At 40.0% G+C, this 26,792-nt stretch overlaps 1 protein-coding gene across 2 annotated transcripts in view; it reads right to left on the minus strand.

Moving 5' to 3' along the window:
* Nucleotides 1–26,792, minus strand: part of slit3 (slit homolog 3 (Drosophila)) — a 316,661-nt gene that overhangs the window by 123,586 nt on the left and 166,283 nt on the right. For both annotated transcript variants that reach the window (XM_034690744.1, XM_034690743.1), the window contains one exon: nt 13,282–13,353. In XM_034690744.1, the coding sequence (XP_034546635.1) occupies nt 13,282–13,353 (72 nt within the window). The remainder of the gene's footprint in view (nt 1–13,281; nt 13,354–26,792) is intronic.

A 26,792-nucleotide genomic window follows, 5' to 3' on the forward strand; every position in this document is an offset into this window, starting at 1 on the left:
TATTGTGCTGGTGATGTCATTTGGAGCTTCAGCATGCACAGAAGCGGTCTGGCTGGTGAAACACCAGGACTACTGGCACAACCCAGCCGCGAAAGAAACACACATCTATCTTACTGATAAAATGTCAAAGATCCCTCAGGTCGGCAAAGTGCGCAGCTGAACAACATCTTGTGTAGGCTTGAAGCAGACACTCACAGCTATAGAAAGTTCAATGACTCTTGTGTTGCGTTAGTAATGTTTCCATTTCTTTTCTAATCTACTAATCTGGTAATGACCACTGCAGATACCATTAAATAACTAATTGAAACATAACAACACCTGCATATCAATTAGCATGAAAAAATTAAACAGCTATGACAGTACAAATGTTTAAAAAGTAGTATAGTTTAATTTTCTAGCTTGACCCAGCTGACCCATCTGTTATAATAGAGCAGATGGGATTTGGAACATATACTGTAGCCAGTGACCATGTGGTGCTGTAAAGTTTTGGCTTTGATTTCAGGGGCGCTTTAGCCATCCATGTTTTGTAAACAATAACTGCATAACCAACCATGCAGAAGATTTAAGTCCACTTCATGCAACTATTGTTCAAAAACTTTACATAATGTATTCTATGAGGTTGTAAAATTTGCTGTAGCTTACTTGAAGGTTCCTCTGCATTCAAATACACTTTTTCCCAAAAAGTACCATACAGTTTGGTGAAGCATACTTGAAAGCAAAATGTCAAATTATGGTGTGAAAAAAATTTCACCAAGCATATCCTTGGAATTGTCAGAATTGTCTGATATCATTGTTGTTGTCTGGCGATAGTAAGGCGATAAGATTAGGGACCATCTTCCTCAAAAAAAACCAACAAAAAAAAACATTGGTGCCAAAAAAATGTCTGGTTACTCACAGAAGTCAAAGTTAAATCAGGTAAAAACATACTTTTCCTGTTTTTATGTGAAGACTTGCATAGATGTCCATAAATGAAGACACCAACCACATTAATAGTTTGAATTTGAACTCCTACAAGTATTCTTCGTCTCCATTGTCCACCAGTTACTTTATAGAAACCTGAAGGATTCCCACCACGCTTTAAATAACAAAGACCGTCACATAACTGACGCACTGTCTTCAGTCTTTTGACTTAACTCTACAGGGTTGTGTTTCTGAATTTTAAGGACATGTAATCCGTATGCTCGAGAGACCTCAGATCTTTAATTTACACAGAATTGAGGTTAACTGGTGCATTCATATTGGCGGCCATGTACTTCATCTGCCATCGTCATCCACAGCAAACGATCCCATCATCTGTGATATGATTGGATTCCTCTGACAGCTTTGTTCACCAAGCACCCTGATTAGCAGTGACATGATTGGTATCAATCTGGAATGAGGGTGTCCTTTGTGTCTCTGTGTGGGAGTGAGCGCTCTGAGTTTGCACCACTGTGTTGCGTTTATAGTCCTTGTGCATGTGAGGTGTTTGTGTTTTCCGACCATAGGTGTTTGTTACAGTGGGGTCCAAAAATGATTTCCCTTCATATAATTAGTTAGTGTGTTTAACCATGTCCATCATACGGCCTATTGGCAAACTGATTCAAAGCTTCCCTCTGTACCATCTGGAGAAGAGGGAGGCACACACACACATGAAAACACACACAGCCAGCTTGAATCCATCAGTGAGCAACCACTACTGACCGAGTAATACATTGAAGGACACAGAAAGGGAAGAACGAAGCACTAGCCGGGTTTCTGTCCAAATGTATATCAACAAATAATGCTTCGTTTATTTTCTATTCGCAGATTTCCCATAAATATGTAGAGTGAATCAGTTTGACACCGTGTTGCGCAGCATTTAGATTTCCAGACTATCTGGAATGCATTGGAAATTATCACTCAATTCTTCTTCCAACAAACAGACAGTTTAAAAGCTGTCTATTATCCTTCAAGACAGACCTAACAGAGTTTGCATTTTATTTTTCAGAAATCTACATCACAATGTTGTCATTTCAGCAGACTTTAGACCTCTAAATTGTCAGTAAATTCCCCAGAATTGGTTTCTATTTCTGGCTCAAACCACTGACTTAGGCCGGATTGAAACCTCTGTGTAATTTATCGTCTGCTGTGAAACAGATACCTACTTCAAACAGTTGAACGTGCGCCACTCTGGGAATGTAATTGAGTAAAAAATGGCAGCCTTTATGCTGTAGACAATCACGACATTGCAAATGAATACTTGGCTGGAAGTAATTTGACACTACTGTTGGCTACACCAGATTTGGGGAAAAGTTGGCATCCCCTCCACAGGCATATATTGTATACTATCATCAGATGATCAGCAGTGATGGGCTCCAAGACTGTGCTTTATCAAACGTTGAAACCAAGACAAACTGCTCAATTCATGACAGGGGGGAGAGATTTTTCTTTTGACCACTGCAGATACATGTGTTTGATAAAGAATGGACACAATAAGGAGTGAGTAGTGGTGGCATTTGGAAGTCTGACAGTGAATGAGTGTGTAGCACAACCAAATCTAATGCCAAATGATAAAGTTCATGTCCTGCATTTATTCTTTTTGTCTTGGTGGTTCATATTCAACATATGAGGTCCTGTAACCAAACCAAGGTGAATATTGCAGAAACCTGAGCCGCAAATAGGCTACCTTAGCTGCCATCAAGAATTATTGAAGGACAAAACATCTTGAGAATATGTTGCCTGTCTGATCTCGGTTGCATAGATGGAAGAAGCTTTTAGGTGTCTGGCTTGGGAACAGAGACAGGAGTTTGTACCCTGTCTTCTTTAAAATAGCTATGTTGGCTCATAAGCACGTGTATTTAAGAAGTTAAAGGAAGGTTGAACATTTCAAAGGCATTTACTGATGTCTTGTTTGCCCCCTTGTTAGAACTCTGTGTGAGATGTCCTTGAATGAAGATATCTACCATACTAAAAATTTAAAGTGGAAGGCCCACGAGTGTTTATTCGTCTCAACTGTTCACCTGTAGCACTCAGTACTTCTTCATGTGATGATAGAAGATGTCCCCTGTGAACCTGTAGTTTACATGGACTACTGACAAGTGTTGTCCTTCTTTATGGACTGAACACAACTCCAGTAGAATACATTTTGTAACTTTAAGAATATAAAATACCTATTTATTCCCACCAAAATAAGGTGAGGTCTTTGACTTGCAAATAGAGAGCTTGCTTTTAGTGATATTCAAGGGTAAAGGAAGTCATGACATGTTTTTCACATGATAATAAGCCCAACTCTTTAGTCTACTTTTGAGATTAATTTATGCTGTCAGGGACATCAAGGGGCTTTCAATCTAGGTCTGTTTTGCAAATCAAATGAGACAAACTGAATATAAACTTACATTTGCTTGACAATGATTTATGATTTTATAACTCTGTTACTAAAGAAACACAGTAGAGGGAACGCATTTGTGTACAATTAAAATTCAAGTCGAACCTGGTACACTTTCAAGGAAATATAAGCAGAAGTTTTGTAGCCAGTTCTATTTGAAACTACACACTGAATGTTGTTTTTTCCCGAAACTACATATCCCATCACAGAGATGATATTTAAAACTTTTGGTAGGACACTGTCATGATAAAAACTACAATTCAGACAAAGTTGTAGTCACTTTCTCTGGCCTATTTCTGTATGTGTTTGTCACAACGTTTTTTTAATTTATTTTTTGCCTTATTTTATAGGACAGCTGAAGAGAGACAGGAAATGTGGGGAGTAGAGAGATTTGGGGAAGACATGCAGGAAATGGTCAACTGTCCGGGAGTCGAACCGGCGACCCCTGCAACGAGGACTGTAGCCTCTGTATGTGGGGCGCTTAGACCGCTAGGCCACCAGTGACCCGTTTTTCACAACTTCTAATGTATTACACACATCCTGCTTCTTAAGATGGAACGTATATGCTAATGTAGGGCATATAATACAATATCAGATTTTACCTCAATATTACCGATGGGTGTGGGAAGACTACTTTACTATTATCTGTCATCTCCTCTGACATGATTTATGCTGCAGTAGTATCCACACATTGCAGTCAAGGCTAGCTGGCTAGCTGGTTTCAGAGTCTTCTTCTGCTGCTTCTTCTTTATCTCCCCTCCATTTTACGGCAGATGGCAACCTGCATAATGAACCACTACCCCCCTACAATGAACCCATTATTTACACAGTATTAATGTAAGCTTATTTTTAGCACAATATACTTTTTTTTTTAAAGGGCAGTTATTGTCCATACCAGTATACTGCAACATCCCTAATTCTGAGTAAACATCCCCATCACTCTTTATGTCAATCCAGGGCAATGATTGTTTGAATGAAAAACAGATTTGATGGATGACTGCTTGCATTATTGTTTCTAGTGCCACCTTAATGTATTGATATCTAAAGGAAGCCTATGATGAAGTATTTTTGTAATCATTTCAAACCCCTCACAGCAGATATATGTCTGGCTTTGTCATGTGTGGTATACGTAAAAACAACTAAAGGCAAATATCAGCAACAACAGAGAAAGGGTCAAAAACGTGTGTGTTTTCTTGCACGCAGACAACACAGTGTTCTCACCTCTCTCTAAGGCGCTGTAGTCATAATTCAAACAAACGGCCATCCTGCACTGCATTGTGGGTAGGGAAGCGTGAAGTGTGGAGGCGTTTTATGAGGGATAAGAGAAATGAGAGGAAGACAGGAAGGAGAGAAGTATAGAAGCAAAGCCATGGGGTTAGTTCTTCTTTCCGTTTGTGTACAGTATGGCTGTATCGTCCGAAGTATTTCATATAACATTCTGTGAAAACATTCTTCCAAACACCTGAAGGTACAAACAGCGCCGGTGTGTGGATGTTGAGCACGGGTGGACCCGGTGGGAGAAATGAATTAAATTTGATCACAATGAAAAAGTGGGTAAGAGAGCGAGAAGGCAGGCAGATGGAAAACAAGGTACGATATGAGGACGCGATGGCTGCTGAAGATAAAGAGCGTGTCTGTGTGGGCACTGAGGTGTAATGTGAGGGCATATGAAACAGCTGTACCTTATCTGATGCCTCCATGCTTCTCTGTAATCCAACCACAGCTATATGCCTTCCAGCATGGGTGACTCACATATGTTGTGATTTAGGCGTGAAGACAACTGTACACACGTACAGTAACTTTGATTGAACACATTTATCTCCGCTGCTGTTTTCCTTCACTGTTAAAATAAGCTAGCTACTAAAAATCATCCATTTGTATACGTCTCAAAAAGCTATAGTTTGAATGTTATAGCAGAATCTTAACATATTATGGTGTTTTGTGTATATTTTATTATGGATTATTTTACTTTTACTTTTGGCTTTAACAAGTTAGAAACTGGGACATGGCTCTATTAATTCAATACATTACACAACTGTGTCCCAAAATGTTTTCTGGGAATATCTCTATTTGACTTGAGTTCATATATTTCTGTCAACTTCTACGTTTATTCCATGAAGAGTGATTATTTTTTTCTTCTTGAGTTGGAGAAAGGAACATTCCTCTATGACCACTTTTATCTGAGTAATGCACTTTTCTCACCCACTGGATCAGCAGGGACAGCCCAGCAACGTCACGTTTGTGGGCAAGTCTAGGCTAAATTATTCCACGGAGATATTGCACAAGTAAAAGTGTTAAGAGAGTGAAATGTTGCAGATTGGAACACTTGGTACAACCTTGACACTATGATACTCTGATCGGCTAAATAACTGAGTTTAAAGAGAGAAAACCTTTTGACTAAAAGTAATGTATGTAATGTAAAGACTTTTCTAGTAAAACCCAGACTTAAAGAGTTTTGGTAAAAGGCAAAAAGACTCAAATGTGACTAAAACTAACAGACATTTTAGTCTAAAAACTGAGACTAAGACTAAATCTCAAGTAGCTGCCACATTGTCTTAGTGCATCATCTCTAAGCGCAGCCAACTCTCAGTAAATTAAGTGGCCCTCTGTTCATTGATAATGTAGCATTGTATGTGAAGCTTCGACTAAAACAAATTAAATCATGTCATATACATTTTGTGTTTATGGTTTTGGCACATCTTTTTATCATTGGTTTATGCTGTGCATGTAGATCTTTTGGTGATTCCATATGTAATTATCTAAACTGGGTCCCAGGGACACAACACACTCTTCTTGGGGCCTTGTGTGAAAAAATGTAAGAACCCGTGCTTTAGTTCAAATAATCTCAGTAAATAACGTTTGAATATCATGAATATCAGCTTTAGCTCTAGTGATATTTCAATGGCTGACTTTCACTTTCATTTTCTGCTGCTACCCATGTACTTTTACTCAAGTAGGGCTCCAGGCTACTTCATCTACAACTGATGATTCATTTAATTTATTTTATTCACTGCATCAAGCTAGTTAAAGTCACAGAAAAATATGTCAAGAAAATCTTCTCATACACATTTTTTTTATTCATAAGCTTTTTCTATGACAGTAAAGAACAATCTAAATCATTCAGTACATTTTAGCAACGTAGTCTGAGGTCTGTGAGTGTATGAAGCTCTTTTTGTAATGAGCATTCTCGTCTTTTTAATACCTTCTTTTATTTGGATTTTATGTTTATGTGAACACAAAGTTAGCACTCTGGGTTGTATTTGAGTTACTGACTTAATTGTTTGTCTTAATTTTAATTGTTATGTCTTCAAACCAGCTTGTCTCAAATGGCCTCACCCTGCGGGATAAATACAATTTAAATTGAACTGAATGAGATGGGATGTAAGCCCTTCCATTTAGGCGAGCTCTGTGCAACATGTGCAACACTGTCTTGACTTGCTACATATTTCTATTCTTTAATGGACTCTCCAGTAACACTATGGGGGGTAAATGTTAATGAACATTCTATACATGGCTAATTGAACTCCAGCTTTAACTGCTTTGCCCTGAGATTGTCACTTTTAAACAGCTAACTTTCTTAAACCTATCTATATATATTTAAAACAGCATGAAGGAGACAGACCTGCCTGAGAACACAATGTTACTTAATTAAATGGTTTTGCATCATTAGGGAACATTTTGTTGACTGGAGTGTAGTAGTTGTTGGTAACAGGGACGCAGACATTGAATAAGCATCAACACAGGCTGAACTAAAGGAAAAAAAACACAGCTAACAGATGTGAGGCTTGCAGCACTTAACATCACAGAGTAGATGAGGGAAAATGTACAAAATGGTTAAGCTTAGGCAAATCCATCTGAAGAGAGAAGCAGGTATCTTGACATTTACAGTAGTGGTTATTAATCACTTAAATACTCAGGGTGCCAGTTAAAATAAAAAACCTTCTTAGAAGTTGTTTAATTACAGTGGTCATATTACTGACTGATATTTCAGTGATATGCCAGATTGCCAGTCTGAGCCTGTCACTACACCTTACATGGAAAAGTTGAAGGAATGGGGTGACTATTAGAGTTTGGGATTGTTTATTTTTTTATTGATATTTATACCATTAATGAGGTTTCATAATGCTCAAATTAAACCTATGAGTTTACGTTATGTGGTGTAACCTAATTGGTTTGTCTTATACTGATGACATTTTATTTACAACACTTATTTACCCTACAGCCATTTTCTTGACCCCACTTGTACACACCATAATCTAATCTGATGTTACCATGTTTACTGAGCTCACAAGCTTTAATCCTGTCCATTTCAACATGCATTTCAATATTGGACTTTTACCCAACTAGACTTGTAACAAAGTTTGGGTGAACTTGCTGCTTTGAATACAGAGGATGACTTGACTTTTTCCAACCCAAAGAAAGACATGAGTACATCTACAATTTGTTTACTTTGAAGCACAATTATGATGTGCTCAACCATGGATGTTGTGTTCACCCCTTGTAAGAACTAATTTAAGCAACATAAATTGCATTTTTCTTCCTCCTTAACTTTTGCTTAAGTAAAATGTAGCCAAACTTCAGACCTATCCTTGTAAACAGGTGACTACTAGAATTTTTCTCTGCATAGTTAAAAACTTGTTGGCTGGTAGTTCATTCCTATTCAAAACTTCTATTTACAGTGTGTCTTTGTTTTTGTACCATTGATTTGATCCAAATTACACAATGTTACATCATAGGACCAAGAAGACTTGATGGCAGAATCAATAAACTCAAAGGTTTAGGATTTACAGGGTTTGAAAAATACGGAACTGGGTCCTTAATAGAACTGGCATTCCATCCCCATCCCTGGCAACCTTATTTTAAACTGGAGAGATCAAGCATTCCCCCTTCTACCCTCTGACTTTGTTACAAGCTCCGGAGCATCAAAGGCATCAGAGGAGCTAGATGCCAAAGAAAGCACATTGTTGGACATTCACCGGTGTCGCTAATGTGATGACTTCCCTGGCAAAGCAAGACAAAGCCAGACACGACACAACACGATGAAGCCAGATTAGATTTCAAAATAAATCTGGTTCTATATGATTAGATACAATAAGAATCTAGAATATTTTGTACAGTCGATAAAACCATAAAACAAGAAGCGTGTGTGAAGAATTTTGGCACAGCCCTTTCCATCCACTCCAACTCCACATTTACCTTATCATCTATAGTTTGACTGACAGGCTGAGTTTAGGGACTGACAGGAGCAGCAGTCAGCACAATGTATAGACAAGAACACACATACACACCCACAAACATCTAGGCTCAGATATATGGCATAAACCTGTCTCCTTAGGTTAGCAGGAGCCTACGGTAATCGTATTTGCCAGTTTCTTGGCAGTTTCAGCAAAGCAGTCAATCTGATAGCTGGGTCGAGAGGGTCCTAGAGTATATATGTGTGTGTGTGTGTGTCTTTGTGTGTGTGTGTGTGTGTGTGTGTGTGTGTGTGTGTGTGTGTGTGTGTGTGTGTGTGTGTGTGTGTGTGTTTGTGTGTGTGAAGAAGAGTGCAATGAACGCCGTAGGAAACAACACTAGCCACCAGGCAGCATGAAAGGGAACAACAAAAAGAGAGACAGGTAGGTGGAGACAGAAAGGGTAGGAGACATAAAAAGAGAGAGAGACAAAGAAAGAGGTGGAGAGGGATAAAGTGAGAGTGAGATGAATAGAGACAAAGTGAGAGAGCGAGAGAGAGAAAGAAAGAGAGAGAGACATATGAGAAAATCAATGCTGTGTCCACCAGGGACAGAATGTCATGCGATTTTTTTCCCTCCGTGGTAAAATGGAGGACTGGAGCATTTCACTGCAGGAGTCACCTTGTCTAATGGAGGGAGGGATGGAGAGGAGGAAGGTGGAAAAAAGGAAAAGAAGGGATATTTGTGGCGAGAGAAAGAGAATTTAAGGGGATGGCTAGCTGGAGGGATGGTGAAAAATGAGGAAACGGATGGACAGCAGATTAGTGGAAAAACGGAGGGACTGTAGAAGTTAATTTATGAAGAAATGGGAAATGATAAGGAAAAAGAAGAAATCAATTAAACCGGTTTTGTCCATAGTAAAATTGTATTTGTCTCCCAACACTTAAAGTACCAGCTGAGCTAAGAACAAATACAGATTTTTTACAAATAGGGCTACAGCATCAGTTAGCAGGTTTTTTTTAACACACGTATCTCAATTGTTGCTGGCGAGCTCCACTTCTCTGTAGTTAGTATGGCTAGTGAGCTCCAGTCCTGTGCTTGAACATTCTGGCCAGTCTTGTATACAGAATAAACTGCACACTATGAATTTCGACTGGACCACATGAACATTCCTAATGTTGTGACCGCCATCCGTGGGCTACACATCTATTTGGAAACCAATGAATGATGGTCGCAAGACATCCATATTCTGTACTATTCTTTTGCAGTTATGCAGACTATTGTAGCATTTTTTATGTTGTGCTTTAGGTTTATATGTCCTGGGTGGTCTGAAATCATCATAAATTACCATGCTGAAGGTTTTGGTGACAAATCAAAAGCTGTCTACTTTTCTGTTTATCAACTAATAGCATGCTAGAAATGTAACTGTATTTCAAAAACGAGGAGTTTAATCAAATGCTGGACTTTAGGGTTTCAGAGCAACCCAAACGTTATGAAATGTGCATTAATTCAGTGTAAATTGGATATTTATCATGTTAAATTAGTGTTTTTAAATGTAATCTTGTTAACAATTTTTTGAAAGATAAACATTTGTAATAAAATAAAATATTTTGATTATGAACTTTCATATTACAGAGGAAATTCATGTGTTTCCACCTCTTTCAGAATAAAAAAAATCCTGTGGGTGGAAGGAAAAATCAAACGAGAAAAAGACAGTAGCAGTAGCAGTAGAAAAAGATCAATTGAAAAAGACCAAGAGGGTCAGACAAAAGACTGAGAGACAAATGATGGGATAAGAGAAACAAGAAGAAGAAAAATGATGAAGGGACAGTAAAATTGTTAGCTAGGAGGACAGCAACTAAAGACATGATGACAGATGAAGGGAGAAAGCAGGAGGTGATGGAAGACATAGTAAGTAGGAAAGGATGCCATTTTAGTGGGAAGAAAAAGGGGAAGGTGAATGTGGAGGGAGGAAGAAAAGAGGAGGAGGAAGTAGGAAAGAAGGACGTGGAGGAGAGGAAAGGGGAGGACGAAAAGAACGATCTTCATAAGCCTGACTCACTCCAAATTTTGGCAAGAAAAAAGTTAAATGATTCATTTTGTAGGTCAAAGCAATTTAGCGGAAAACATTTTAACGGGGGAAGAGACAATTTTACCGTCAAATTTGATTGATATGACTTCATGGCTTTGGCAGAAAGTGAGGAGAGAGTGAGGTGTTAAAAAGGTAAGGGCAGGGTGCAGCTTTTTAGAGTGGAATATATCCAATGTGCAAATTCTGGGAACTTATTGTTTGTTATATTTCACCTTCTCTTTACTGGAGTGTCTCAGTGGGAGAACCAGAGGAGTTTGTGGTTACACTGGGCACGGGTGTAACTGTATGTTACTGTATGAATGTAATGCAGGGAAATATAAAAGACGAGCTCAGCAAACTTTACCTGGATAAACACAGGTAAAGATATTAATAATAACATAATTAGGACTTCCCTGGTGCTTCACATGGCAGTGACGTACCTAAGGTAAAAGATGTAAGATGTTGAGTAGCATTTCCGTGTCAAAAATAAAGTGGATTAAAACCTGAACTCAAACGTTTGGAGCCCTGCCATGAGAGCTGACACCTGCTCACGTATATATACATACACACTAAGTCATACACACTCAGCGGTATAAAGCACAAGCTCTTTCAGGTCCATTTAACTTGAGAGTAATAATCTCCTGTGGACTTTGGCATCCATATTGAACTTACATCACACTTGGGACAGGAAACTAACCAGAATTGCTGATCTGTAGGAAGATGCATATTAATCAGTTCACAGATTGCCCGATGAAAAAGTGCTTTAAGAACATAGAACTTTAATTTAAGTGCACATTTAGAGGTGATGCATGATGTGTTTGGCTGGTTGTGTGTACTTGAAATATATTCAGGCAGTTTACTGTCTCTGGCTGCTTGCTTGTCTTTGCTAATCAGTGCTTTTCAGTGGCTTCAGGGTGAGACAAGACCTCTCTGCTTCTGTTAAGGGTCTTGCTCGACCTGTCGGGATTCTAACATGCATAACAGCTTGTCACTACATCATCTCTTACATAATCTAACATAGGAAGTAAGTTGTCAGGCAAATGTTCATAAACCTGAACTGTGCTACACATCATCTATTCTATTCTACTCTACTCCATCTTCCCCATATTGAGCTCTCCATTGAGGACTTTGTTTACCCCCGAGAGTGTGTCTTGTAGTTTCCTTTGCAGCATCAGGCAGGATTGATCAGCCGTTATTGATGACAGACATTGATTGGGCAGTGTATTGATCACACTATTGGTGATTAGGCCATCATGAATTAATGACAGGGGGGTATTGAACCGCTTGATGTAAGGACAAAACCTCTCAGGACCGAAAGAGAGGGAGAGGAGGAGAGGGGAGATGAAGATGGGTGAAGTGGGGATGGAAAGAAAGGAGGTGGGTAGAGGACTTTGAGAAGTGAGGACAAGGTATAGGACACAGTTGCTCTAGAATAATCTGATCAGGATAAATGTTATCAGATTGGGTTATATCTAAAAACAGAATGTTAAAGACATAACAAAAATATATAGGCCTATAATTGCATACAACCAGGTAATCCAATCTTGGTTTTTATCTTTATCCAGATAACAACTCTAGTTTGTGTTGTTGAAAACTTTGGAGTAGGATTAAAAATCTGGATTATCCGGATCCAAGCAGAAGCTGGACAACAGAAACTTAATTTAATAATAAAACTATCAAATAGCTGTAAATATCAAACATACATTTTTAATTCAAAGCAGCAGTGATGAACTTTCGGACTGTGTGGGTTTTGATGTCTGTGGAGAAAGTTGGAAGTATCTGTAATCTAGATCTGTTAATCCCTTACAGTCTGTATCTGATCGATCGATAAGCAAAGGGAGGCGGACTATAAAGGTACAACAAATGTAAAAGAAAGAACAAGTACACAAATAACTGGTGAAAAGGCAACCAAATGAGCAGATAAACAAAACATCCCCAAAACATCCCCAAGGCCCAGGATCTGCCATCAATATGCCAATTTAATCAAAATCATTTACTGGTGCAGGGATGGACAGTTTGTGTTAGACCACAAACAACCCTTCTTTTTAGACAGAATCCAAATAACTCTTAAACTAGCAAGCTAATCTTTTTGAGTGAAGGTGGGGAATAACACTTTTAACTATCATCTCCTATGACATGATTTGCGCTGAAGTTTTGACCCACACCACAGCTCAGCACAGGCTAGCTAGATAGCTGGTTACTGAGCTGCTGCTGCTTCTTCATCTTCTCTCTGGTTTACCACCTTGTACTCTGAAACCATTGGTTATATGGTTTCTTAATGCTTAGTGTTTGATTGTAGCACAATGTCAACATTTGTTTGTTTTCCACATATATTGTGACAGCCCTAGTTTTAACATTGTAAAATAATCTTAATCCACTCTGTGAGATATTTTTAGGAATCAATTTATATTTTTTCCCTCACAATAAGAAATGTTTGACCTTCAGAGTAGATTTACTGTACTTTGGGCTGCACAATTCCTTCAAATGAGATTCTTAGGACCTTCATTATATCATGCATCTACCACAAATTAAACCTTCTTTAAAATGTAGCGCTCTGCACAGGAGGAGATGTGAGTTATTAGGTGAGACTTTGTACTTATTGAGGTTAAGGGGGTTAAACAGAACAATAAAATAAACTGTAGATAAATCCTGATAATAACAGGATGCAGAGTAAAGGCAGGAGTAGTTGTGCTTACAGGTTCTTGACACTGGTGATTCCTCTGAAAGCCTTCCTTGGAACCGATTGGATCTGGTTCTCACTCAGGTCTCTGAAAATGAGAGACAGAGAGAAGACATTAGTTGAGGTATTCCAAGCACTCAAAGTTATATGGAGTCAAATGATAAAACAAAACCACAAGCATTTGATCTTATGCCAAACACACACACACCCACACACACTGATACACACACACACCAAGCCAATTACGGTACAAAGGCACAGAAGGAGAAAGAGACGGAGAGAGAAAGGGGGAAGGATGATGTGACATTTATGATCTGTGGAACAATTTGGTCCAAAGAGCTTCAAAGACAAAAGAAAGTATCAGAAATACTGCTGGCACCAGTCCATCTACTCTCTGAAAGTGTGTGTGTGTGTGTGTGTGTGTGTGTGTGTGTGTGTGTGTGTGTGTGTGTGTGTGTGTGCGTGTGTGCGTGCGTGCGTGCGCGTGTGTGTGTGTGTGCGTACAAATACGTGTGTGTGATTGATGCAGAAGCAGTGGGTAAGAGTGACGATGAAAATGAGTAGAGACAAGGAGAGAGTCTGAATAAAGGAGCAGAGTTTGTGTCTGTTGAATGTGTGGGTTTTACATGTTTAATGTAAAAGTTATTTTTTTTCTTTTTTAACTCCTGCAGCGCAGCGTTGCCATGGCAGAAAAACGAAGCAATCACATCTAGTCTGAGAAACCACGCACACACATTTTGATTCCACCGCAACTATATATGTTGTTCTCTGCTGCTCTACAAGGATTCTTCCTTCTCTTCTGTTTAACACACACTGCACAGCTACACTTGTTTTTTTTACCTTTTCTTCCTCTGTAATGAATATAGATATGAGCCAAATGATTTCTGACATGACACGACAGCCTGGCCTTAACTCTATTAGTGATGTTTGTTGGGGAGAAGGTCTGGCAGGCAAACCAGGTTCAGAAAGCACAATGTAATTAGAGAGAGAGGACGAGAGGTATGAAATATCAGACAAGCTAATCACCTTATAGTCCTGCCAGTCAGTCCAGAGTTAAACACACACACACAAACGTGCACACTGAATGTTCTTACAGAGCCAATCAGTGGAGGAAATACACAACCGTGCATGTTAAGACAATCAACACACACTCAGATAATCACAATAGAGTTACACAAAAGAACAGCAGACCCTTAGCTGGACTTCTCTGTTTGACCTTGACATGCACACACACATGCCCACACACAAAGACATACATATACACAGCATGGAAATCAGCCAACCTCTCTGTGGAAAAAGATAATTATGTTCCGACTACATTCATAATATTTTCCTGTCACGCAGCTAAAATTCGCTGCTTCCTATTGGTCAGTTTTCGCAGACAATTACATGCACAAACATGCACGCCTGCACATACACGCCTTTTAATGCACATACTCATACATTCCCCCCCTAATATACATACTGTATATGCTTACTGCGACTAATTAACACGTACACAGGGGGAAAATTGGTTGCGCATTATTCCAAAGCCAATCAACTTTTATTAGAGCTGTGAATGTTAATTGGTTACTCGTGCTCAGAAAACAGAGAACTCATTTCCTCAAACTAACAAGGCTTCATCGTTTTAGACATTTTGCTTTCAGCGCTCGGTTTTTCTGCCTCATTCCTTTTTTGTTTGACAAGAGATGAGCACTCCCTCGTTCCCTCTCTGCAGGCCTTGATGGGAAAAGTGTGTGCTTGGCATTGTATACACTCAACGTGAAGGAAGTATGTGCAATTCTGCACAGTGCTCATGGTAATGAAGGAGCACAAAAAAGCAAACATTTGACAGGCAGGAATGGTATTATGCAGCACAGCCGGAAAAATTCAGTGTTTACAGTTCATGTTTGGAAGGTTTTGACACATTTTGGGTTGCGTTTGGATTTTCCTGAAGGTTTGTCAACTCTTTTTCTTTGTGGTCCCCGATCTGAGGGTGATAGCGCAAAGAGGAACCAGATAAAAAGTAAAGCTGTTATCACTCTCCCTCTCTGTCTTTCACAATCATTCTCTCTGTCTAACCACAGAACTAACTCCACTCGTATCTATCTTGTTTTTCTCTATGATTTGCAACTCTTTTAAACTGTCCTGCCCTCAGTGGACTGCTGACAAACAGAGCTGAGAATGATAACCAGCGAAGAAGAAATGCAGGAGGAAAACATTAAAGAGTCATATTTTGAAGGAGTTTCATGCCTAATAAATCTTTTATTGTTTTGTTTACCCGCCATGATATTTATTTGTAATACTTCCTAACAGAAGGACAGCCATCTGAGTCAAATAAAAGCCGTAATGGGACTGTGTGTCTCTCTGTCGGTCTTTATGAATCCAGCTGAGTGACTGACAGCAGCTCCAGGAGGCTTACATAATAAAACTTACAAAGCTTTGAACTATGGCTTAACAATACTGTTACTTACTGATAGACCATTTGTTTGTGATTGGGTTGAGGGTTAAGGAAACATTTCTTAATGCTCTTGTTCCATGAGGTGGTCTTTCCATTTCAGTGAAGATTTAAAAGGTGAAAACAAAAAGAGGGATACCACAATGACATTTTATTGGAGCTACAAAATTATACAATTTTACTTTAATGAGAAGAACAGGATGTGATTTCTGGGTGATTTCCTTTAAATGTGTTTATAGTCAAATGAAGTATGTGTCATTCTGTTAAATGTGTTTGGAGTAGTTGCTAAGAGCTGCTCTGGGAAAAACTACATGAATACAGGTTTGATCTTGAAACAGAAGAATGTTTGATGCTGATTTGCTGATTCAAGATTTTTAAAATTCTGAAATTATCAAAGGCAACACAGGCCATGTCTAGGCATCACACAATTGTGGAATAAAATAAAAATATATAATTCTGAATGAACAAAGACTTGAATTAATCAAATATGTTGACTCAAAACCAGCTCAAGGTTCTCCAGACACACTGATGAAGAACATTTCAAAAAATGCAAAAGTGTTGGTTTACATTATGTTTGCATAAGAGGCAGCACGGTGGTGCAGCGCTAAGCAGTGTTGCCTCACAGCAAGAAGCTTCCTGGTTCAAATCCCTGCTGTGTGGAGTTTGCATGTTCTTCCTGTGCATGGGTTTCCTCTGGGTACTCCAGCTTCCACCCACAGTACAAAGACATGCCTGTTAGGTTAACTGGTGGCTCTAAATTGCCCGTCGGCATGAGTGGGAGTGTGTCTAGTTGTCCATATGTTAGCTCTATGATTGGGGACCTGTCCAGGGTATACCCTGCCTCTCGCTTATCTACAGCTGGGAGAGGCCCCAGCCCTGCTGTGGTCCGATCAGGATAAGAGGTATAGATAATGGATGGATGGAGAGATAGATCTGTTCACATAAATCCCATACTAAAAGGACAATGGATTCCATGGAAACATGGGTTTGTATTAGCGACTGTTTAAAAATAGGAAGTAGTCACATTGAGGTCGCCAATTAGTTTCTGAAAGGCGATATGAAGCCCAAAGATGATGTTTGTTATATTGGAAATGTTGACCCATTCTTACTTCTGGGTAAGCATGGTCAATTCTGCTGAAAAAAAGGCATTTTATCATGGACTAACTTTGAAGCCAGCCCCTAGTGGAAACTCAAGGAACTGTGGGTTTTGGCATCTCCGCTTGGGCTTAATTTCCAGCACTAGAGGTTGCTGCTTGATTCAAATCTTAGATATTCCTGCCAAAAAAAAAAAATCAACATTAACTATAATTTAATTAAAGAGTTAAAAGAAAAGATTCCTGAGAGGTATTGTTTTGCTACAAATGAACAATTCAAAAATGTGCCTCCTGTTCTGCTTAATCAGATTTGATTGATTATGAACTGCACACAAACACACACTCCAACAACTGTCAGCACTTAAGGTTTCAAGTGATCCTTAAATCTGATTGGCTAACAAAAACAATAAAATGCAAATAAATAAAACGACCAAACCATTTCAGACTCACAGAAAATGTCTTCATAATGAACCCCATTGATCAAAGTTGGATGCTGATTAGGAAAACATGATTTCCTATCTCTATTTGGCTCAGTGGTGATACCACCTTGTGCACAGGCGGATATTAAAAATACATCTTTCCTCAAACATAATGCATCACTAATGTCCGAACACGTCAAACACACAGAGCTGTGTTATATGTCTTCATGTAAACAGTCGTCCTCTCATCTCTGTGTGAGTCATACCTGCCGACCTTTGAGCAGAGCGGAGGCTATCACCAACAAGAGACTGGCCTGTGATCCTTGAAAAAGGACACACACTGATAGACTTCCCACAAAAACACACAAACACACAAACACACACGCAGAGGCGCGCGCGCACACACAGCCCATTTGGATAGCAGGGTTGATTTGTACAGCAGCGTCTACCAATCTGCTCCCACATTTCAATTATTGGATTTAGCCTTTTTAGTTCTCCTCTATTGCTGCAATGTTGGAGGGAGAGGGCAATTAATCTCCAAAAATTCTATTAAAGAGACGGATGGCTGTTTGAATTATACATCAGTTCTATTAGGATGACAAATTCTGTAAATTATGTGGTACTGGTTGTGAAAACAACGGCATATCTTCTGAGGAATCATAGGATTTCAAAAGGATGGAGACAAGAGAAACAAGAAATTAAGTTCACTAAAGTTCAAGTAAGAAAAGTGAAGTATGAGGAGGACAAGAGAAAAAGAGGACTGATGAATGAAGATAAAATAGAAGATATAATAGAGGATATGTGAAGAAGAAATAAGAAGAGGAAGAACAAATAAAAAACCAAGGAAGGATAAAAGGGAGCCGCTTCATTACTGCTCTATGTTTGTCAAGGCTTCCTGTATAACTGAATGATTGAATTTTGACCAAATGTCTTCCAGACCTTCCCCCCTTTCACCACAAAGACCCCCCAGCCAGAGCTCAGACTTTCCCCAGCCGAGGCCTCTCCTCTCTGGGCACTGTGACTCCCTTTGGCCCCTGGTAGTCTGGATAGATTGAGGATGACAGCGGGATGCTCCTCGGGTTAGGACAGCGGTGGCGGTTCTGGTGTGTTTTGTGTGTGTTCATGTGTGTGTGCTCCCAGCTATCACCTCTTCCATATTAAGTTCCATTATTCATGTGAGGAGAATAATAACACTCGCCAGGTCACCCTTTGCCACTTCGGATATTACTGTTAACCCTTTAACACAGAGAAACACACACAGGCGCTAAATGCTAATGTGGACTCACACACACATTGTGCATGCAAACACACATTTGCAGCACAGTAACATGACTGCAGATACAAAAAAAGTGCAGAAATTCCACTTTTCCATGTGTCAGTCAAACTTTCCTCCAGGGCTATCTCTCACTGCACTTTTTTGTGTAGCAACAGCAACTAGATATTAGACGGACTTGCCCTCAGGCTGGTCCAGATATGAGCCAGAGCCACTCTGAACCATTAACCTGCAAGCTGAGGGGAGAGGCAACAAGCCTGTTTGATTTCATGTGTGTCTTTGTGTCAGAAGGCATCACAGGAGGTCCCAGTTAGACAGAGATGACAAGGAGGGCGGCAAAGGTGTGTGTCCATGTGTCAGGTAGAATTTGTGCGTCTCTGCGTGAGAGAAACAGCAGGCAAGTGGGAGAGAGGATGGGCCACAGTGGACTGAGTGCACCTCTGTTTGCGTGTGTGTGTGTGTGTGTGTGTGTGTGTGTGTGTGTGTGTGTGTGTGTGTGTGTGTGTCTTTTATTAAAAGAAGAGCGACTGTAATGGAAGAAAGAAAGAGAGATGACCCTTGGCTCGCCTCCAGGGGAGAGATGAAAAAGAGAGAGGAGAGGAGCGGGAGGAAAATTGAGGGTGAGGAAGAAAAGGGAAAGAAAAGGAAGACCGAGGTGGCATAATTTCTTTTTTTGAAACCTGAGAGACCCTCTACAGTTAGCTTAAGCCTCTCTCATCTTTTCTACCCATCTCTCTTCCTCCTCTCTCGCCTTCTTTTTTCACCCTTCCTGCTATCTCACTTTCTCCTCCGACGTCTGTCTCTTTCTCCCTCTCCCCTGGGGGCTGTAACTGCATTTAATATTGTTCCATAAAGAGAGTAATAAATATCGACTGCTGGCTAGCTCATATTCCCCTTGTTTTTTAAGGCACTCCACTGTAGGGTAAAACCAAAGTCAAGCAGCAGGTATTAGGCTGCTTACTGCCTGAACTGTAAGTGATCAAATATCCTGTGGTATCTGTAACCTTCTGATCTATTACAGTGTCCTTTATACCACTTTAACATCCTGTCAGTGCTGTCACAATAAATATGAACAGAAGAATTTAACACCAGGGATTGTTTGATGAAGCTTTAAACGTAGAACTCTTAAAAAATCAATTTAATTTATTTCCTTTGATGAAACTGCAAAATTAAAAGAACTTGCACACTCCATTTGTGCTTTAATTCCACGATTAATAGCAGCACAATGGCTGTAGGCACTTTTTCATACATGTTGTCATGAATATTTCTCTATGCATAATCACATTACAGCAGCGGACAGGTTGGTTTGCAATTGTAATGTGGCATGCGGGTGAAAATAACTCACATTAAACCTCTTTTTGAATTATTCTTTAACTATTATTAACTAAAAGAAACCTTCTGTAACCAGTATTAATTATTTTAGAATTGTAATGGCATTTTTTTTTCCCTCTTGTCTGCATATATATATTTCTGGTTTGTGTCATGTTTGTCACAAACTGTCAAATATTAAAGCAATTTAGTCTTGCAGCAAAATAAAAGAAAGAAAACATTTTTCTTCTGTGCTTGTGACTGTGTGCATGCGACCATTACCATCCCTCTTAGAACTCTGGCCTATCTTTTATTGACAGCTAATATCATGTTCTGTAAAAGAGGGCGTGCACACCTATGTGGACCTAAAAAATAAAATAAAGTAAAAAAAGGAATACACAGATATACAAAGGGACAGGGAAAGAGAAGGAGAGAGAGACCTAAGACACTTAGATGGAGAGGGACCATTTCACCATGACGCCAAAAACACTGTGCGGTGATACTAATGATTAAGCAACCTTTAGTGTCCACAATCATTACTGAAGCTTGGGTCGCAGAGGGTTGCCACCGTGCTGTGTTTTATTTGTGTAACAAGACCACCACTGGTGCAGAAGATACCACTTGGGTCAGATCAGCCCAGCGGTCCACCCTGGCACCCAGGCCACGAGAGCAGTCAGGCCGAAGGACCCAACGCGCTGCGGGAGACCCAGGCCCGGGGTCAAGCCAAGGACCCAATGTAATGGTATTTCCATTGTCACCTACCAAACACAAACAGCTCCATGCATTCATAACTGGAAATTTCCCATTACAACCACACTCTTCACATCTTGGCTACAGAAGCACTCTACTTGAGTGATTTGACTTGTGCCAACAAACTGTGGGGATAAATTACCCAACATGCTGGCAGTGTGTTGCAGACAGTAGGACTGCAGTGTGGGACTCTGATATTTTTCAAGTTGTACAGTAATTTTTCAATGTCATATTTTGTCAGAGGTTTGTGTTAAAGATTGATGATGGTCTATGAACTCAAGTGCACTCTCAATCCTTACATTTTCTGTCTTTGGAGGTTCTCTTCTTCAACATGTGTGTGAGTGCTTGGTTGATTTTTCTGATTTTCTTTCCCCTTGAAATCTTCCGTTATACTTTTTTTTCCCCCCTTCTTGATACAGATTTGGATACACAAACTATCCCCAACCTCCAGGCAATTTAATAAACAGCCTTTTATGCAGCTCAACAGCTGCATACTCCTGTAAGGATGTGATATGATCTCTATATAGGTTGTATGGACTTTATTAGTTGGGGGGTACAGCTTAACCTTAAATTGAAATTAAACTGTAAGCTGGCAGGCATGGGCTATAGCCCCAAATGGGTTTCTCTTTCATCCCTGCCTTCCCTATTCTATCTTCACATTCCTCTACATACTCTTCTCTTTCTCTTTCCTCTTCTTTTATGTCCTTGTATATGAGTATAAATGGTGGGGAGAGCTAGCATGGAGATGTTGGTTTCCATTGCAGGAGCTAGCAGTTGGGCCATCCCATCATGGGTTTAACTTGCCAATCTAAATCCATGGTTTGGATGTTGAGACCATAAGTGGCCAAGAGGTAGGGTAAGGAGTATCAGCAATGTTAATACCTGCACCTCATAGACGATTGTTTTTGAAACATTTCCCTATATCTTCCTTTTAATACGTTTAGATCAGCACTGAAGCCTTGCACACGCATTGACAATTCTATTGATGGGACTTTTCTTGCTAAGTAGCTAACGTTTTGCTAGCCTTACCCGACCTTACACTCTTTGCTAGCACTGTAGAGATTGCTGGTGTCACAGGATAAATACATCCTCTGAACTGGTCTGAGGCACAAGTAGCTCATCACAGCCATTGTATAGCTCTGATGGCCGCGCAGCAAAACTGACGATTAGGATGCCATTTTGAAGGCACAAAGAAGACTTGATTTTCTGAGTCTATGATATGAGCATGGACTGCCAGACAATTCAGGCAATATCGGAGGCACTTTCAACATTGGTATCGGAAAACGTCTTGTTTTTTTGGCATGCATTTATCTGCTTCCCGCCAGTGTGCCATTTCTATAAAAGCTAAATTGTATTTTAGGCAAATGGAAAATGTTATAAAATGTACTTCCCATCAGACACATATTGCCTTAAAAGTTTCTCCTCTGTATCCTGTAATAACCTAGCAAATGGCTGTCCCACAGATTCACTTTTTGCCTTTCTCATTCCAGTCTTTGTAATTCTTCATCAGTCTTTTGACTCGGTGCCCTTGCTTCGTCTTGTAACCTCGGCTCATCCCTCCTCCTCGTCTATTCAACCGCCCACCCTCTGCCCCGTCCCTCCCTCCCCCTCCGCTCCACTCCCTGTGATTTAATTAAGTGGGCGCTTTATGAATAAAAATATTGCCCCCTCTATTGATCATGTTGGTCGGGAGGATGACAGTGCTGGCTGGGACGAGGGACGGGACAGGACAGCCACTCTCCAAACTCGCTCCATTACGCGGATCTAAGTAAATGTGTGTATGTGTGTGTGTGAACAAGTGACGTTGTGTAAGTCTGTGCATATGTCTGTGTAGACTGTGGACTCTCCTGTGTGTTTGTGTGCACCGTTGTGTGTGTGTGTGTTTGCCAGTGAAACAGTCATCTGGGCCAACAGGGAGCAGTAGCATCTAAATCAAACTAAGCGTTCTCAAAAGCTCTCATGGGTCCTTGCAAATCCTTCGTTAGACACACACACACACACACACAGACAACTACGTAGACACACACACATGCACATATTCCTCGAACGCCTCCTTTGATACATACACTGCATCAGCATTATAAATGGACATTGTCTGCACTTTTCGTTCCTCTCTCTCTCTTCTGCTCCTTCCCCTCCTCTACCCATCGCTCTCCGTAAGGCTGTAAGTATCTATTATGTTTTGTCGATACTGTAATTAAATTGGACAGCTTAATGCAATTCTCTGTGATCCATAGGCCTTTATGGATATAAAAGCTTTTCTGGCCCCGCGCCCGAAAGACGTCCAACAAATTTAGATGAGTTACCATGGAGAAAAAAAAATGTTGGGGAGGTGAAGGCAGCGGGGGCGCCCACATGGTCATTTGTAATTGGCTAATTCACTTTAATGTCCTGGAAGCCATTTTGTTTTAATGCATTTTCTTATTTGAATTGTCATCCTTGGGACTAAGCGATATTACTACTCTGTCTCGCTTTGGCTTCTTTTTTTTTGTTAGTTCTTCCTTTTCTTCTGGTGCTTTAGCTAAGCGATACAGCAGGCTCTTAGGGACATTTATAGAGCTAATAAAACTTCAGCAGCAAAGGATCAAGAGAGGACATTAGAATGGACACAGAGAGGAGAGATAAATGGAGGGAGAAGAGGTGGGATTAATATGCAGGCGAGAAAAGATAGAATAAGACTATAGGATGGAGAGATAGATTGGAGACTTATAGATGAAAGATATTTTGCTCCCTTTTCTTTGAAGGGATTTAGCGTCTCACACTTGGATCTAAGAGAAAGGCTAATGCCTAACTGCTACATTCACTTTAAGCAATCTTGATCAAACCACATTTCGATCTCTATCAAACACAGCATGTCTTTTAAAACCAAATCCTAAACCTCCAGCTGTCTGATACTGACACTCTCCTGCTGTGTGGAACATGTGTGACATGCAGTTCTGTAAAATTTCAGGAGTGTCCTCAAATTGTGCCGAAAAAGTCAGAAGTTCATGTGTTACAGGGGCTTCATTTTGGGCACACACATTGTTCTTCACCAGTGATGTCAATTAAGTGAATGCTATATTAACGCATAATAGAAAAACAAACAAGTGTTCAGTTCTGGTGTCTTCATTCAGAGCAGCCAAGTGTAAAAGCACAATAACATTTCTTGAATACTTTTCTTTTATATTGATTGCCAGCCTGCACAGAACAAATCTGTTTAGCAGGTGGTTATGTGAATAAGACTCCTACTGGGTGAGCAAGACCCTGACATGAAGCTGTGTCCCTAAGTGTCATTAATTTCCTGTCTGAGACAGAAACAGCATTTTTGTCACAATGCTGTCCAACAGAGAATGCTTACAAAACTAATGTTTTTGCCAGTGTCAAAAAGCAAAGGGGAAAATTGTCAGACTCCCTCTGCTTATTGATTGTATATGATCCTATATGATCAGGTTGTTTTTGTTAAGAATTCATTTGCAATGTTTTGGGGTTTTAACCAATCAGAATCAGGTATTTTACACAATGAGGGAGAAAAAGTATCTGCATAATAGCTGTCAGCATTTTGAATGATAAATCATGACTGTGACCAGAAAGGTTTTTTCCAATGACAGCACTCCTTTGATTAATCCAAGGAACTGTTTAGTCTATCACTTTTGACTCTTCTTGGACCCTTTGGTGAACCAGTTAATGCTTCAATGAAAAATGAAATATTAACATATACAGATATTGACCTTAAAAACTTTTCACAACAGTCAAAAGTACAAAAGCTGCTTATTTGATTGGTTTAATTGGATAAGTTGGACATGGATCAGTCTACAGGTGTGTTTGGTAATCAATCCAAGGTAAGTATCAGTTGCTTTGATACTTTTTCCTTGATGCCTGACAAACAGAGGAGTTATACCAACATTTGACTGAGCTAATGTGAACATAAATGACACAAAAACAGACTAATTAGAATGTATCACAATGCAATACATCAGCATCACACAGATTCACTTGTAATGGATTCTTCTGCATGAAATGGATGATCCTTGGTGGAAAATGAATTTGAGCGTTACAGCTGATGGAGGATTTCAGCTGGAGATTCTCATTTTGAGGAGGGCCAAAGCTCCTTGACTAAATGGATTTGTTCTGTTTAACCAACAAAAGCCTATATGAGAAGCTCTCAGTCAAGAGACAGTTGTCTAAACCTCTGATATTTTATGCCAATTTACTTTATCTCCAAGTGTTATCAAGTGTTAAATCAAGAGAAATAACTGGATGAAGGGATTTTGTAAAACAATAAATAGAAAATGAATTAAAAGTATTTTTGAAGTGATGAATTGTGTTGCATGTAGCAGAAGGTGAGAAAGGCCTTTAATATAAGTGGTTGAGTTTTATAATAAATGGTTAATTCACTGACAGAGGATGGTTGCTGCGCTGGTTTGCCATTACAATGAGAGTGAAGGAGATGACTAGTTAGAGAGACTAAGAGAAGAGAAAAAGCTACGGACAGGAAGAGAGAGACAAGGGTCAACAAGAGGGGAAGTAATGAGAGGGGTTTGAAGATGGCAGGTGATGGAGGGGAAATGGGTGACAGGAGGAAGTAAGGTAAAGGATAAGGGATAACTATAGACCGTATGGAACATGGACTCTCTGACATCACCTATTGGTGCTTGAAGAGGGGTTTTGAAGCCAAACAATGACGGCTGCCATGTTGGAAACGGTGACTACACCTAACATTTGATCAACCTATAACATACCAAGAGATGGAGCTGAGGCAGGTTTTAAGCATCCGGGTGAACGGCTCCAAATATGACCCGAAGCCCTTCTTAAGTTTTCACTATCACATGTATTTCAGCTTCTAATTCATGTAAAAGAAGTGAAACTGCAAGCATTTCCCATGTTCAGTAAATGTATATGATTTACAACCTGTTCAATTCCATTCAATTGTATGACTTTCAAGCTAAATTTGAGCTTTGCATCCTGAGTGTGACATCACAGGAAAATGGCTGCTGTGTGAATACGGTAAATGGAGGTACAGAAAGAAGGAGAGAGGAGGGGGGGGGGGCTGGGGGGGAATAAAGGAGCTGAGTATGGCGTTTTGCCTTTACAAGCATCTGGGGAGCACCTCAGCACCCATAAATAATCCACCACAAATTAGCAGATTGGAAAGAAGAAGGGGACTGCAGGCAGGAGGAGTGTGTGCATGTGGATGTATGCGTGTGTATGGCAGTAATTGTGCACTTCTGTACTGCATATTTGTGTGTTGTGTCCATATTAAACACTTTGTACTGCATGTACAGTACTCGCCCTGGTATAGTGTGTGGCTTTGAGTGTGTCTGTGTACATGTCCTGTGTTTGTTAGCATTTAAGTACTTGTGTATGTCGTGTGTGTGTGTATTTTTGTGCACGTGTAGCCCATCTCTTCGAGTTCTGATCCGTCTCTCAGCAGGTCAGCGTTGTCAAGGTTACCAAAGGCCATTTCGCTGGTGGGCCAATTAACTTTTAGCACAGACACAGAACAGAACAGCGCAGGTGTCTCTACGGTGCCAGGGATATAACGTATGTGTGTGTATGTGTGTGTTTGTTAAAGTGTAAAGTATTGAAAGAAACAGACAAACACAGAGTGGATTGGTGCCTGTGATAAAACCAGACGATGTGTGTGCTTGAAAGAGAGGAAGTGAGAGACAAGAAACACAGCAGCCTTTGTTGTCTCTGTGTTCGCTGAATATCTGCAAATATCTGCTCAGCCTTTCATGATGCTGCGGAGAGAAGAAGAATATGACTGAGGGTGAGATGTCGGCAGATGTAAGTCGCAGCACAGTGAGACGTAACAGAGTCCTGCTTCTTTGTGTCATGGGTGACATAATGTGTTCCCTTGTAAAGGTTGACGCAGTCCCCTGTGTGTAAAGTAAGTTCTGTTATTCAACTCAGGCCAAAAATATCTCATTTCGTTACATAAGAATGCCTGGGATGATCCTGGAAATGACTGCTACCTAATACTTGAATATCATATCTTCTAATGCGACTTCTTTTTGGTGCTCTAAACGACACGATAAAGTGATGACACCCTTGGCTTCACCTGGTCAAGCTCAGTACCCCAAATATTGTCACTGTGATGAGGAATTTAAGGTGATTTCAGACAAAGTTCAACATCATTTTAAGTAGTTATCCTGCAGTCTTTTTCCTTCAGCGTTTAAGGAAACAGAGAGAGAGGGGGTGGAAAATTAAAACACAATGAGTGGGAGTATTGACATTACATTGTGTCTGTAATAGGTAAGACCAGCC

This window comes from Notolabrus celidotus, chromosome 8, assembly GCF_009762535.1.
Source record: "Notolabrus celidotus isolate fNotCel1 chromosome 8, fNotCel1.pri, whole genome shotgun sequence".
Taxonomy (NCBI): Eukaryota; Metazoa; Chordata; class Actinopteri; order Labriformes; family Labridae; genus Notolabrus; species Notolabrus celidotus.